Source organism: Toxorhynchites rutilus, chromosome 2 (assembly GCF_029784135.1).
Source record: "Toxorhynchites rutilus septentrionalis strain SRP chromosome 2, ASM2978413v1, whole genome shotgun sequence".
NCBI lineage: Eukaryota > Metazoa > Arthropoda > Insecta > Diptera > Culicidae > Toxorhynchites > Toxorhynchites rutilus.
In genome coordinates this window covers 230,163,159-230,179,863 of record NC_073745.1, presented here as the reverse complement: position 1 = coordinate 230,179,863, position 16,705 = coordinate 230,163,159, and the positions used below count along the sequence as shown (strand labels likewise).

At 40.7% G+C, this 16,705-nt stretch overlaps 1 protein-coding gene across 1 annotated transcript in view; it reads left to right on the top strand.

Annotated features, from left to right (window-relative positions):
* Window positions 1-14,443, top strand: part of LOC129770092 (retinal homeobox protein Rax) — a 37,685-nt gene extending 23,242 nt beyond the window's left edge. Inside the window, exons 4-5 of the mRNA XM_055772720.1 lie at window positions 13,444-13,531; window positions 13,712-14,443. Coding sequence (XP_055628695.1) covers window positions 13,444-13,531; window positions 13,712-14,145 — 522 coding nt within the window. The 3' untranslated portion in view covers window positions 14,146-14,443. The remainder of the gene's footprint in view (window positions 1-13,443; window positions 13,532-13,711) is intronic.
* The last annotated feature ends 2,262 nt before the right edge of the window (window positions 14,444-16,705 follow it).

Sequence of the window (16,705 nt, the reverse complement as noted above, 5' to 3'; positions counted from 1 at the left end):
ACCAATTTCAATTAGAACTGATTTTTCGAAAGAGCGTGTCCAAAATCATTGGCAGTTCTTCAAAAGGATCATAACTCGAATTCCAGTCTGATTAAAATCTGGTGTTCGACAAAGCTGTTGGAAAGGTAATGGACTTTATAGGGAAAATAACTTTTTAGATACACCGTTAAAGCTCAACAATAAAATTAAATATTGAAAACTTTGGTATATCAATCAGCACATTTTCTCATTGATCGTACAGTAATATACCAAAACCCGAAGGTTCTGCTTTAGAATATACTCTTCTCTATGCTCGCGGGTCGAATTTCGTGAGTAAAGTTACATCCTACTGCTCACTTTATTCGCCAATCAAATTATGCGAACAAACTCGCATATGTGTGAATCACAATAACCTAGATTTTGAACATATGTTTGTTCGCGAACTATCGTTGGAGAGATTGTTCATATGAACAAACTAGTGAACGTGAACGCTCGCTCGAAATGCAAATGCAGCGTTCGTTCTGCGGGCAATGCGGAGAGAACAAATATTGCGATTCGAGCTCCGCCCAATTTCAACGTTTTCAACAGTCTCCAGAATGCAACTCGGTGCTGATGTGCAACAAGATTTCTGTACCTAGTTGAGCTCCCACTCCTTGTGCACACACGCGCTCTGGCGAATGAGCACGCTCCGAAACACAGATGAAATGTTTGGTTGTCAGCGCCGTGGGCGCAAGTCCAGTTTTAAGCTGAGTTTTACGCTGAAATTCGCGCCGTGCTGCGCGCTTGAATCTGGATTGTTCTCTCTGTTGATGTATTTTTCTTCACATAAGCGTATACGGTTCAAATGGGGGCGCGCTGTTGTTGACGTAGGACTACGTCTAACCGGAAGATATAGGGGGTGAAATGGAAATCTAGGCACTGAACAAGTAGGAAAAAATGCAAGATTTGGAACGCTTATAACTCGAGCATTTCTCAATAGATCGCAAAAGTTTTTGCATCAATTGATAAGAAATATATCTACGCATCTATCATAATAAATAACATTTCATTTTTCTTGAGATAAATAATTGAATAATTGTGAACCGCAAGGGTAGCTAGGCCGAGCGCGTTAGTACCAGTCCACCTAGCCGGCGTTATATAGTTTCGGCCGCCGAAGTGATCGAGTTAGCTGGCAAAGCTGCTCGCGACGATAAGAAAACCCACATTCGGAACAGAACACATTCGGTTCGGTGGACATCAAGACAACAGGCAGTTGCAGCGAGTGGCGAGTGGCAAACGCAATCGCAAAACGGCAGCTGGTAGCAGATGAAAAAAGTTTGTTCTTTATACAATCTGCTTTGGTGGCAAATCCAGAACAAGGCGGCATCGAGGGCGTTCGAAATGGTTTTTTTCTTCAAAACAACGAGTACTAAGTTTTCTAAATTGGAACCATTCCATAAAACACGGCGCTTATCAGGGCCATTAAACCTTCCAAAAAAGAGTTTACGAAATACAGTTCAATGCTTTCTAAAACAATATCCAAAATAATAATAAAACACAAATTGATGTTTTCATAATATGTTTGCCAGGATATGATGAGTATGTGAATTTGGCAGTTGTTCTAAGCTTATTGATGGTTGGGGACTTTCCCGATTATTCAATTTTCATCAATTTTTAAATTGCTTCTAGATTGAAAGTACAGTAATTTACATTTAGCTCGACATTCAGCTAATTGGACGGACCTGTAATGCGACATATTTAGTTGGACATTTTTGTAAACATAGAGTTCGAGGTCAAAATTATGACCCCACATTGAAAGTCGACACTGTACCACTGTCATCGCAAATGTTCAATCACAGGTTAAAATCGCCTCCAATGCGACACTGAGTGGTGTTTCGACACGTCGCATTAAATATAATTTACTGTACAACATGTCACAAGCTGGATGGGAAGAATTTTCCAACTGTGAAAGCTGTGGCGAGTGGCAAACGCAATCGCTAAACAGGAAGGTTTAGCCGTACAAGATGGGGATATCGAGTGATAGCAAAACAATAAACTGTTTAGATTAAAGATAATTTTTCGTTCGTTCCACATCACATCGCATCAACGGATTGGTGCCGGAGCATCAGTATACCTAATAGCGGTTATAGAATTTCGGCCGCCTGAGTGCTCGAGTTGGCTTGCAAAGCTGCTCACAACAATAAGAAAACCCACCTACAGAACAGAGAACATTCGGTTCGGTGACAACAACTAGTTTCAGCGAGTGGCAAACGCAATCGCAAAACGGAAGCAGGTAGAAGAAGGAAAAAGTTTGTTTATACAGACTGCTTTGGTGGCAGAACCAGCCACCGTAAAACACGGCGCTTTTCAGGGCCATTAAACCTTTCAAAGAAGAGTTATTAAAAGTTTTTCACAATACCAATGCATTCTTAAGTGACATAATATGACATATAATATAAACTGATTTATTTTGTTTATGCTTGTTCTTGAATTTATTGGTGGTTGGGGTCTTTTAAATTGATCATTCAGTTTTCACAAACCCATGCATGGTTTCCGAATTAAAAGTGGCTTCAAATTACAACACATTGTATGCAGGATGGCATTAACGAATTTTCTCGGTAGCAAGAACTGCTTTCTTTGGTTGATAACTGATGTTGAAAATTCACTGACGTTACATCTGCATTGTATAGAAAAATAACAAAGGAGCAACATGATGATCTATGTATTTCCTGCTGCTCTGTTCTTATTTTAAAGGACTTTAATCCGAAGGTCATCCGTCCCTGTATTTACTGTTGGTTTTTCAGAACGTTTATGGTTTTTCAGAACGCTCGTTTATTTCTCGACAGATCGTAGAGTTCGTCTCCAAAACCTCAGTTCTTTTTTATTTTTATTTACTCTGTTTGCGGAGACTACAAATCTTACAATTCATTCGTCTCCGAAACACGGAAACAGTTTAAGGTGCGGTAATGTGCTCAATAGTGGAATATATAATAGTGAATGAGCTGATGACCACCTATACATCCCCTATCACAGCCATCATTTTGATTGTACGATATGTGCATACGCCGAAAGATGCCCGGCGTTGAACATTTAATAAGTACAAAGCCTTGGGAAAAAATCAAGAATCAACTATAAGACAGTGAGAAAAAATTGAGAAAGTTTGTAAAAAAAACGCAAAAACACAACACCAAAGGTTCTTTTCAGAACCCCCAACATGTTCATAAAGAGTAAACAGTAAACTAATCCATTTTTCAGGTAGATAGGTAGGTATTCACGTAGGAGAAGAAAAAAAACAATATATTTAAAATATATATTTAGCAAAAGCTGTCCCCTTTGTATAGTCCTACTTCACTCCGGTTATGTTCCCGACATTACCCACCCGTCTTTTTTTTATGCTTTGCTTAGAACGAACGAAGACAAAGCGGGCGCTAGAATTTGATGTGTATGTGTGTGTATATAGAATGAGACGCGCATCACACAAGTGAGAAGAAATGTTTAGTAGCTGAGTTCTGCGCTGGGTACATTTTGCGCTGTCGTGCTTATGAATTTTGTGCGCTTCGCACCAAGAGAGAATACGAGTGTTCTTTGAGCGCGCGCGCTGATGAAAATTCAACTCAAGCGCAGCGCTGCGTTTGTCTTCTGAAGACTGGTTTTCAACATTAGCGATTTCAAATTAAAGTCTTGATTCAGCCAACGAACAGCGAGCATTTTCTCCACTGAGAGGTTTCGCTCGACATAAAGGAAGATAACGCAAACAGCGGTGCAATTTTGTTCGGTGGAAACATGTTCGGATGTTTGGTGGAGAATGATTGAATGTTGGTTTTATGCGTTGTCAAAGGTCGACTGAAGTGATTAAGGAAAGTACAACAATTGTGCTAAAGGGTGTGTCACATCAAATTGCATCACGGAAAAAACGCTGTAGAAATTCGCCCAGTAGACCGATTCTTTTGAAAATTTTAGACAGTAAAATAAAAACTATTAAACAACTCTTGGCATTTTCTTTTTATTCATAATTCGAGCCCAAGCCCGTATGCTCGCACCTTCCTCTTTACCCCGTCCAAAGGTTCTGTACAACGTCAGGTTGTAGTTTTTTTTGAACAGAAATCCATTTTCTCTTGAAGTCCGCCTCCGATTTGACAACTTTTGGGTTCTTCCGGAGGGCCTGCTTCATAATCGCCCAATATTTCTCTATTGGGCGAAGCTCCGGCGCGTTGGGCGGTTTCATTTCCTTTGGCACGAAGGTGACCCCGTTGGCTTCGTACCACTCCAACACGTCCTTTTAATAGTGGCACGAAGCGAGATCCGGCCAGAAGATGGTCGGGCCCTCGTGCTGCTTCAATAGTGGTAGTAAGCGCTTCTGTAGGCACTCCTTAAGGTAAACCTGCCCGTTTACCGTGCCGGTCATCACGAAGAGGGCGCTCCGCTTTCCGCAAGAGCAGATCGCTTGCCACACCATGTACTTTTTGGCAAACTTGGATAGTTTCTGCTTGCGAATCTCCTCCGGAACGCTGAATTTGTCCTCTGCGGAGAAGAACAACAGGCCCGGCAGCTGACGAAAGTCCGCTTTGACGTAGGTTTCGTCGTCCATTACCAGGCAATGCGGCTTCGTCAGCATTTCGGTGTACAGCTTCCGGGCTCGCGTCTTCCCCACCATGTTTTGCCTTTCGTCGCGGTTAGGAGCCTTCTGAACCTTGTATGTACGCAGGCCCTCCCGCTGCTTGGTCCGCTGGACGAATGAACTTGACAAATTCAGCTTATTGGCGACATCCCGGACCGAACTTCTCGGATCACGTCTAAACTGCTTAACTACGCGCTTGTGATCTTTTTCACTGACGGAGCATCCATTTTTGCCGTTCTTCACCTTACAGTCGATGGTTAGGTTCTCGAAGTATCGTTTTAGTACTCTGCTAACCGTGGATTGGACGATTCCCAGCATCTTACCGATGTCCCGATGTGACAACTCCGGATTCTCGAAATGAGTGCACAGGATTAATTCACGACGCTCTTTTTCGTTCGACGACATTTTTCCAAATTTACGAAAAATTGACAGTGAAGCATGGCCAACGTGATCTATACACTCTTTTCTGATTATAAGCGAAAGCTGAAGATATAATTCCTAAAAATTAAATTTCTACAGCGTTTTTTCCGTGATGCAATTTGATGTGACACACCCTTTAGTGGAACAAAATATAATCCCCTTCGACCGAATGTATGTCAACTGCGAAAAAGACCACCGAGATAACGTTTCCGATGAATGCTCACTGCAATGCGAACATTGACATAATGCAACTGCTTCTACCAAATCACGGAAACCATCGGCCCTTTCAGACCGTCTTATTTCCATACATATCTTTCGAAGTGTGGATGGTTTGTGAGCAGATATTGTGTGGCACGGACTGAAGTACATGAGGCAGTGTGTCATGTGCTGACCATATACGGCAACCCTGCGCGTTGGCTGTAAACATCAATGCCCACTTCTCGAGCTGATCGCAGCGACCCACGTTATTTCGTCCTCTTTAACTCTTCAACCGTCAAGCAGCTAAGACGTGCGGAAACCTGGTTTCACTACCCCTTTTCCCCAACGTTAGTTCGGGACTGCACAATGGCGATCCTGTCAGGAGTTGCAGTTTATTCTCTTTTCTTTCCGTTTACTGCAACGTAATGTAATTGTCGAGCCGAAATAAAATATCAATATTAAGTTGGGAAAAAGGGGCCAATTTTTGTTTACGTTGAAAAACAAATTATGTAGAAGAGTTGAAGAAAGCAGTAAGTGCACATAATGCAGCTGCCCACAGCATTACAAAAATACCGCCTGAAGAGATCATGTACGGACGTAAAATAAAACGTGGATTGCCTCTGCTCCAGCGTAGAGAATCCGTTTTTGATGAAGATCTCTTGCACCAGAGAGATCTGAAAGCTAAGCTAGCGGGAAAAATGCACGAAGATAACCGACGAGGTGCTCGCGATTGTAGAGTTAAGCCAGGGGATCACGTTGTCGTCGAGAAACATACCCGCGCCAAAGGAGATCCTCGCTTCTCTCCAACCAGGCACACTGTTGTGGAAGAACGTAATGGCAACCTAGTCCTCAGCGATGAAAATGGGAAACTCTCCAAGCGGCATGTATCACAGATTAAAAAAGTCAAACCATGGCGTGAAGCAGGTACGGTTTCATCTAACGGAAATAATGAAAATTAGAGATGGGCAAATCAGCTCATCATGGTGAGCGGCTCAGAGCCGTTCAGCTCATACAAGAGAGCTGCTCATTTGGAACAGCTCTTCAGCTCAGTTGAATTTTGCGATTGTCCACACAATTGCATAACTACCATGGGACATTTTATAGTGTGCATTTTCATAATGGACGGAAAGCAAAAAAATAAACGAATTTAATATATAATTGTACACAAACTAAAACTAATATGAATTCTAATAATATGATATAAAACAAAAATTGAATGCTGAAATCCAACATAGAAGATGCTTAGGATATGCTGAACTTAAACAACAGAAAAACCAGCAGTAGCCAAATAAAATGCCTTCAGAAATATTGGTGTTTTGATAAAACTACCGAGATATTTTTTGCATCCAAGTATATAAAAATAAATCCACTAATAGGCGCAACGAGAAATAATTCTTCGCGATGACAAAGGTAACAAAAAGACCATTATCAATCATTAGCATTTATGCCGGTTGTTTCTGAATTGTTTTGATTCAACACGCGGAAATAAATTTATGTGTTTCAACAGTCATGTTTAAATAACAATATAATATAGTAATTTCATTTACAATCATATTATAATGTTTATTATTTTGTTTGGTAACGAACGATTGAATATCATCAAAACAAAAACCTTTTTCCTATCTGGCATCTCTGCTAAAGCTAAAGAACGAAGTGGGACACACGAAAACAAACTGACGTCAGCAGCTCAACAGCTCAGCAGCTCATCCGCTCAGCTGCTCATCAGCTCAGCAGCTCATCAGCTCAACAGCTCATCAGCTCAACAGCTCAGCAGCTCATCAGCTCAACAGCTCCGTAATGAGCTGATGAGCTGCGTTGTTTTGATTGCGAACCGATCCGAATCCGCTCACTATAATGAAGCGATTCGAATGAACAGCTCATGAGCGGATGGCACATCTCTAATGAAAATACGAACAGTCTGAAGCGATCCACTCGTGAGCGACGTGCACCGGCACTCCTGGATGACTACGTCCGTTCGATAAATCCAGTCGAGAACCTACCTACCGAAATCGTACGATCTAAAAAGAATATATAAAAATCAACAGATACATCCAAAAATTTATCTTTTTTTCTTATTAGTTTCAATTTCATATTTTACGTCGACACGGCCTACACATCTGAACTCGAACAACCGTTATTTTCCGATAATGATACAAATACAATGGCTGTCAAAACATACTCCTAAGGAACAAACTGAAATGGAATACACACAAATCGGAAATGTAACGGACATAGAATAAAATAGAAAACACTCAGGAAAGAAATTAACTATCTGGCCTATAATTCTATTTCAATATGATTCAATATCTTAACCTAATTAAATTTTCATTCTCCAACAAAACAATAGTTTTTTCCTTCGTTTATTTTTTTTTGAGAAGGGGGTGGATGTGTGGCACGGACTGAATTACATGAGGCAGTGTGTCATGTGCTGACCATATACGGCAACCCTGCGCGTTGGCTGTAAACATCAATGCCCACTTCTCGAGCTGATCGCAGCGACCCACGTTATTTCGTCCTCTTTAACTCTTCAACCGTCAAGCAGGTAAGACGTGCGGAAACCTGGTTTCACTACCCCTTTTCCCCAACGTTAGTTCGGGACCGCACAGATATCTTTAGATGATTATTTGTTAAATTCTGAGTAATTCCTTTTTCATCCTGATTCACAAGATGCACAGCTCTTTCATACACTACCGTATTTCTCAAGTGTGGTGGCACCATACTTTTTGTCACAAGATATACCCAAATTAAAGTGTTACATTCCACTCGTTGTCGTACACACATCCTTTGCAGACAGTGAACAAAATTTTTGGGCGGCCTTACATATTGTATAGTTGATGCGCTCTTGAAAATTATTCGTATCTCAAATTGTTCATATATGATTGAATCATACGTAACACTTGTTGTCAAAAGTGAATAATGGTGGTGGTGGAACAAATATAGAATAGTCTATGGCTGTGAGTGTGAGTGCACTTCGTGAATTGGCAATGAGGTTACACATATCGACATATGGACAGCTCACGCGAGAGCAAAAAATGAATCATGAATCAGTCATCTTCAGCTGCTTCTTTAAAAACGCGCGGATCAACGGCCTTTTTCAGGACCGTCTAGGCTTTCTGCTAAAATGTTTTTTTTTGAAGATTTCGAGGCATTATAGTATAATATCAGAGGTAACTCGAACAAAGCGAACTGATTCCTTAAATGTTTTTGTCTGGAGAGAGCGTATTCCAAGCCAGATATAGAGAAAGTATTTTCCAGTGTTGAGAGCGTTGGAAAACTGAAGGTGAAATTTCTTTTACCGCAGCAGGTGCTCTCACCACCGCACAACCGATTTGGTTCGAATTTCCTGCGAAAGCATGACTACAACTTAATAAAAGGTGCATAGCATAATTTGAGTGTTTTTTCTTTGGGAAATGAAATTTCTGGAAGCGTTAGAGATGTAACAAAAAAGATACTGAAAAATTACTTGGATATTCAAGAAGTTCCATGTTTCTGTGTCGCTTCAGACATCAGGCAATCAACAGTTCATTCGAAAATTTGCTAAAATTTGCTTTTTATTGCTTTGTCATTCGGGCTCCTCAGTGCAAGCATTCATTCATCGGCCTTTGGCAGAGCTATCAAATATTTGTACTTAAGAGTTCATTTTTTGATTTATATAATGTATATTACGAAGTAATTTCGTAGTCCTATGTTAGCAATGCGGTCATGTCTTGAAAACCAACCTTTTAGTTTTTATTTAGGGGCGCGAATTATTTAGAATAAGAAATTCATCATGATGCTTTATTTTTATTTTTATTTTTTTTTATCTGTATTATAGTGATTTTCAACTCATTTGGCTGGTTCGTCACTTGTACTTCCATTTTTGGAAGAATGTCGGGAGTGAGAATTGAACTCGTGACCTTCAAGCGTGAGAGACATGGATGTTACCACTACGCCAGATCGCCTCCTCATGATGCTTTATACACAAAGTAATTATGGATATAATGATACCCTTCTGGCTATTGATGATTTTTGATGATTTGAATTCTCCTAATTGATACTAACAGTGCGTCAGATGTTGAGTAATTCATAGGCATTGAACGTGAAAAGGGATGGATAGAACATATTCAGGGTAAAACGGGTTGAGGAAAAGACCAAATGGGCCCATGATTGATCACCGAATATGTATTTTTTATGTGTTTCGATGGAGAATGCATCCTCTTTATAATACCGGGCTTACCGGTAGGTGTGGAAAACAAAATAAAATCATTTATCGTTTATCGTTTATGGTTTATCGGATATCGGTTATCGATTATTGGTTATCGGTTATCGATTCTCGGTTATCGTTTATCGTTTATCGTTTATCGTTTATCGTTTATCGTTTATCGTTTATCGTTTATCGTTTATCGTTTATCGTTTATCGTTTATCGTTTATCGTTTATCGTTTATCGTTTATCGTTTATCGTTTATCGTTTATCGTTTATCGTTTATCGTTTATCGTTTATCGTTTATCGTTTATCGTTTATCGTTTATCGTTTATCGTTTATCGTTTATCGTTTATCGTTTATCGTTTATCGTTTATCGTTTATCGTTTATCGTTTATCGTTTATCGTTTATCGTTTATCGTTTATCGTTTATCGTTTATCGTTTATCGTTTATCGTTTATCGTTTATCGTTTATCGTTTATCGTTTATCGTTTATCGTTTATCGTTTATCGTTTATCGTTTATCGTTTATCGTTTATCGTTTATCGTTTATCGTTTATCGTTTATCGTTTATCGTTTATCGTTTATCGTTTATCGTTTATCGTTTATCGTTTATCGTTTATCGTTTATCGTTTATCGTTTATCGTTTATCGTTTATCGTTTATCGTTTATCGTTTATCGTTTATCGTTTATCGTTTATCGTTTATCGTTTATCGTTTATCGTTTATCGTTTATCGTTTATCGTTTATCGTTTATCGTTTATCGTTTATCGTTTATCGTTTATCGTTTATCGTTTATCGTTTATCGTTTATCGTTTATCGTTTATCGTTTATCGTTTATCGTTTATCGTTTATCGTTTATCGTTTATCGTGTATCGTTTATTGTTTATCGTTTATCGTTTATCGTTTATCGTTTATCGTTTTTATTGTTTTAAAACAACTTTGAAAATTGTTATTGTAATTAGTTGCCACCTGATGTACAAACTTCAAAAAACATCGGAAAGGGTTGGAACTGCGCTCCGGTATTTTGCGTGGAATTGCTCTCTCGCTGAATTGAAATATTATAACTTTTACGAGAATGTATTTTCTTTTAAATTTTACTTGGACGGAATTCCAAGGTGTATTGAGATCAATGTTCTACGCAGGTCCCATTTTACTAGCATAATTTTACTTCGTTTGCTAGAATAGAGATAAAGTAGAGTTTTTGTGTTGGTACCTTAAATGACTGGCAGATACAACAACGACTATTAACCCTTTGGAGTCGGTATACCCACAGTGGGAACCTTCAAAACCGTATCAATGACGAGACATTATAGTCGTAAATTTGCCCCGAGTTGCTAGAACTTCCAAGCAGGCTTTTACAAGTCTCTCTCTCATTGATAAACCGTCACTCAATATTGAGTGCTGTGCTTTTGATGGATTGTTATGATAGTGACATATATTTCAAACCCAAATTAATTCTTTCGAGGCATGTAAAGAAAATTTTCAACTCAGGAAAACTCGGAAATTTCAACATTAAGAATATGTGCACCGAATCTTTCGTGTTATTTTATACTCGTTAACACTTCAGTCTAAGATAGGTATTCAATTATGGCTACGATGTAATTCTTGTTACGAATACGAATACGTAAATAGGTTTATTTCGACTGATCTCTCCTTAGTCGAGGTGACATTCATCGGAATCATTCGATCATCGACACGACAAACAAACCGTTCAGCGCGTTCAAATCGAATAAGTGCGAACAACTGCAAAACTGTTCATTTCATGGAACGCCGAGAGTGCCCTCGAACCGTGACGGGTCGCCGAGATCCGATGTAAATCCAGTCCGAAACCCGGCACCCCTGACAACCTGGGCCACCAAGAAACAAAATATCGGTGAAGTTTTTACGCATGTAATAAACATCGGCTTATCCGTTCGCTGCCACCGCTTATACAGTAAATCCGGAATCCCACAGCACCGCAGCACCGCAGCACCGGGTCCATTGCTCGGGTCCGGGTCCACGGTGGTGCGGGAAAATTAAAAGCAATTCATATGTTGTCAACCCCTCTCGGTGAATGTGTACTGTTGTCAGTGCTTTTTCCGAAAATGAATTACGCGTGCATGATGAATGTGATGAAAAACGACGAGAGAGCGAAAAAAAGTTAGGGGAATGAGCATAAAGGGCACAAGCGATAATAGGCACTGAGCACATGTACATTGTATTAAATTTAATTGTTATATGAAATTAATCGCTTTTAATATACTTATAATAAACATTTTTCTCAACGTTGCTGTCCTTTTCGCTCTCCCAGTCCTCGCTCTGTAATGTGAGAACATGATTCACTACGAGGCCGGAATCCCGAGGGTTACCTGGGTCCGCACGGTGGCTAGCAAATTTGAATTTCAATGGCACGATGTTTGTCGGTTAGCAGCGACAGTTTTGTCCGGGCAGCGATTTGCATAATTTTCGGTCACTAATTAGCACGGTGGAAAAGATTAATTGGATGCGCGGAATCTTCGCCGTGTTGATTCGCGATTAGGTACGCTTCTTGAGGAAGCAACAGTTAGCCAGTTTCCCCCAAGATCGACGTTCCCGAACGCGAAAGGGACTCGCAACATCGCTATGATTGCATAGGGGAATTCCTGTCTATGTTCATTCCAGTCTGCGTAGCTCCGACGTGATTGAATTTTAATCGCTCGAAATTCGCTTGTATCTCGAAACGTGTAATTTGCCCATCTAACCAGCCCGTTTACATTCATTAGGTACCGATTGTGTGAGCTCCCCACATCCAATTATGCAATTAAATGGCGATTATTTCGAGCAACATACCCTCCGCATCCATTCATCAGTCAATTTTACAATCAATTTCGGAAAAAACGGAGTAAGGGTTGCGGGCAAATTCAAATTCATGCCAATAATTCACACACAATGTGTGTGTGGCTAGCCGAATGCATGTGAACCAATCAAATAGTCTGCCCTGTACCATTGGAAGTCTTATCGAACGACAATGTAAACACAACCGCCCTCATGTGAATTGACGGAAGAAGAGTCAGCCTTTCAACGCCCGCTCTCACCACCCCCTTGAAAGAAGGCTCTAAATTGATTCAATTGTCCTCGGTAACAATGCGATCCAATCGGAAATTCGAAAATCGGTCCACTCTAACAATATCTGTTTCTGTTTCATTTCATTACCCAAGATTTATTGGCCTGATTTTGCACTCCGTCAGGACGCATCATCAACGCAAGGGTTCAACCTTAACGAAGCGTTCATGGTTCCAATTACATGCTCTTGCTGCTGCTGGAGAGTATGTAAATTTGCTCCATCTTCAGGTCAGGAAATCATTTCGGTGCTTCAATAGTTCAATGCGATGAATTTGATTGATTTTGTCTTGTCCCGGGACTAGATTGTTAGGCTGTCTGAGATCCTCAGAGGCTCGGAATATCTCGGTGTTGCATAAAAGAGCCTAATTTGCTTATTCACTTTCCACATTGCCCCAAGAAAATAGAAGCATGCTCATGTGACGTTTTGTTTGGAGCTTCTCTGTGCGTGTTTGGATCAGATTTTCCTCTCGATTTGGCCCGCTCTACTCTTGTCACCATCACAATGAACCAACCGTCCTCGACGATCCATATCCTGTTTCCTGAATCATCTCGCAGCATCCCGACATGGAAAATTCTTCCCCTTATCTTCGGCTTTTTTTTGCAAGAGGGAGGAAAATCTGGATCTCTGCTCGCTAGCAGCGATAATTGGCGCAAATAATTGGTTATACTTTGTCAATTAGCCGACCGGAATCCTCCGCCGGATGGACGTGAAGAGACGAAACGTCGAAAGACGTCGTTTTGCCTCTTTCGTTCCGTTCCGGCGGATTTGAATGGATGGGAAAATTGGATCAAATTATAGACACTTAGCAGTAATGAAATAATATTATTATATTGTGGTGCTTCTTGCGACAAAGGGTCCGCTCCGAGGGGCTCGTTGGCGTTCTCCAGTGCAGATGTAACTCGTTTCGAATCGCTAGAGAAACAATAAACCTATGATTATATATATTTTTCTAACAAACTGTCTCTCTTCTCTCTCAAAATTACAGGTATGGTTCCAAAACCGTCGTGCTAAGTGGCGCAAGCGCGAAAAGGCCATGGGCAGGGACACATCTGCCTTCCTCCATCACGACCAAGGTAATTATCACATCACCAATCCATTATTTAACTAACTGTCCGAGAGGTGTTGAAACGCGATCGCGATTGCGACCCTCGCGCATTTCAACCACACAATTAAAACTCGATCAGATCTTATCGCCGTTGCTCGTCACCGCCATCACTAATCAACATCCCCATTATCTTCTATCGCATTTGTAGGAATGCCTGAATTTCCGCTCGGTCTTCCGTTGCCGCATCAGCTGACCCATCCGAGCCTGCCGCCGGCGGAATTCTGGTCGACAAACTTCGCCCTGCATCCGACGCTCATGCCGGGCTCGGGACACCCGCTGATGCACCCGACCATGATGCCCAACTACAAGATCCCTCACTTCCACTCGCTGCTCTCCCAGTACATGGGACTGAACACTCTGTTCGGAGCGGCTGCTTACCCACAGAACCTCAGCATCAACACCAGACTGAGTCCGCCCAACAGTCCCAAGGAGAGTCCGAATGGGGGCGCCGCCGGGGGGATTAACAACACCAGCAACTGTAGCAGTAGTAGCAGCAGCAGCAGTAGCAGTTCTAGCAGTAGCAATCTCAGTGTCGGTAGCAATAGTATCAGCAACAGCAAAGAAAGCGTTGCGGAGAAATAATGTTGAGGTTAGGTAGTGAATTGACTCGAGATGATGCAATATTTATCGTTAACTTATTGAGTGAGGTAAAGCGGCAGATGTCGCAAACACTGTAAATATGCGAGTTTAAGGAATGCGATTCTAGAGTGCTGGATTTTCCAGGCAAAGTAAACAAATACATTCAATGTAGGGATGTAAACATCATTGCAAAATGTAAGCTGTAAATGTGTTTTTTTATTTGTTCTAGCTTTGGAGTACAACCGAGATGTAAATAGTTATTTAACAAAATATTAGTGCAAAATAAACATCGATAATTGTACCTTGTTGTCTTTCATTCAACACGTTTTCTCTGATCCTTATTAACCAGAACAATTGTCAATGGGATTTCGTAAATACGGTGCAATAGTCGATATATCTCTACCACTGCGCAATGAATAAAATAATATCGTCCTGCATTATCGTGTGGAATATATGACGCCAGTAATCATCCCCTCAACGCCCCTTACTCCTCAAAGTAGTAGGGTAAATTATCTTGGTTTGTCCGATTTAGGGTGTTTTCACGCCACTAGTGAATGCAAATCTATTTTTCTTCATAAAAATCACATATAATCAATACGGGTTTGGATTTGTTGAAAGGCCCCATGTCTCCAGTTGCCAATACAATGCGTTCCACAACTATAGAACCACTCATTTTTTATGAGTTTCCAGAGATATGTAAGAAGTAGGTTGACTTGGAGAATATAGTGTAGGACATAATAACTATCTTTATTTATAAGACTAGCCATTTGAACTTTATGGTTGTGTCCAGGCGCGAACCATTCAAAAAACTAGAACTCCATTGTTTCATAACTATAGAACCAGATGGAAAAACTCTTACTCATTTACAAAATTAACGTCAATTTCACATGAATTACAATAAGTTTCTAGTTCCTAGGTCATCTTTAGTTCTCAATCAATTCAAATAACCCATTCGGTGTGGTGTCGACCAATCTGCACCATGTTGTAGTGTGTATCTCGTTCTACGCAGATGATACTGCTCGATAAATGTTTATTTAATCTTTTTAAATCACTCATACTGCTTGTAAAGTGCATCTACTCTTCGTACGATCACTCCTCATAAGTTCTTGATAGGGTTTCGATATGACAAACAACCTGACCAGTCCAGAATTTGAAGCCCCTATTCATTAAACCATGCCATAACTTTCCGGATTTTATGAAGTGATACCAAATTACCCATTTATCAAGGTGTTTTTGATGCAAAAACAGAAGTAAATGATTCTGAAGTAATTCTTTGCACTTCTGACTCTTCATTCGTGTTGATATTGAGCCATCTAAAGACCTTTTTCGAGAAAATTCTCCACGAGCCATAGAAACCTCATTTTCAAAGCTGTCGGTCCAAAAACTAATGCGGAAACTAATCCCATGGGTTTCGCTATTTCAGGAGAGCTTCTCTGATAAAAAGAAATTCAACTTGATAGAATTTTTTCATACTGGAAAGACTTACGGAACGTGTCATGTAATTTTTCAACTCGTAATTTTGCAGGTGGCTACTAGAGCCAACCTGTTCGCAGATCATTTTGAGAAGGTACATAGCACCAATTCACCAGCTTTCTCGCCTGACAGTCTCAGGAATCGCCCAGCTTTCGATTTGAACTCAGCACGATGTCTCATCTGCCTTGAATAGACTTGACGTGACCAAAAGTTCTGGAACTGACAAACTTCCGCCACTGTTCCTAAAAGAATGCGCCTCATCTCTGCAGACACCACTAACGATAATTTTCAACAAATCGCTACGTCACAGCACTTTTCCGCAGCAGTGGAAAACCGCTTCAATATGTCCGATCTTCAAATCAGGTTCTAACCAAGCCGTTGAAAATTATCGAGGAATTTCCATCCTATGTTGCGTGGCGAAAGTATTTGAGGGACTAGTTCACAATGTGCTGTTTGCTGCATGTCAACCGATGATATCGGAGTATCAACATGGTTTCGGCAGTAAACGATCGACAACGACCAATCTCATGACGTTCACTAGTTTTTTGTCAACGCAAATCGAGCTCAGACACCAGATAGATGCAATTTACTTTGATTTCTCGAAAGCGTTCGACAAGGTTCCACACCGAACTCGCAGTAGCAAAATTTAGTCACCTGGGTCTACCGTATTGGATAACTGAGTGGCTGCGTTGTTATTTATCTGGGCGGAAGGGACACGCTAACATCAATGAATGAGATTCTCGAATTTTTCCCATCACATCTGGAGTACCGCAAGGAAGCGTTCTCGGACCACTTATCTTCGTTTTATTTATAAACGACCTGTGCTTCCGACTGAATGCTGGGAAACTGCTCTACGCCGACGATTTGAAAATTTATAAAGTAATTGAATCTCACCTTGACTGTTGTGCGCTACAAGCTGACATAGAAGAGCTACGGTTGTGGTGTCGGGATAACGGAATGGAATTGAACATAACAAGATTCAAAACAGTGTCGTTCACTCGCCGGCAGTCTCGAATTGAATTCCGTTATTCCGTTGGGCCTGGAATTCTGGAACGCGTCGATTCCATACGGGACCTTGGAGTCGTCATAG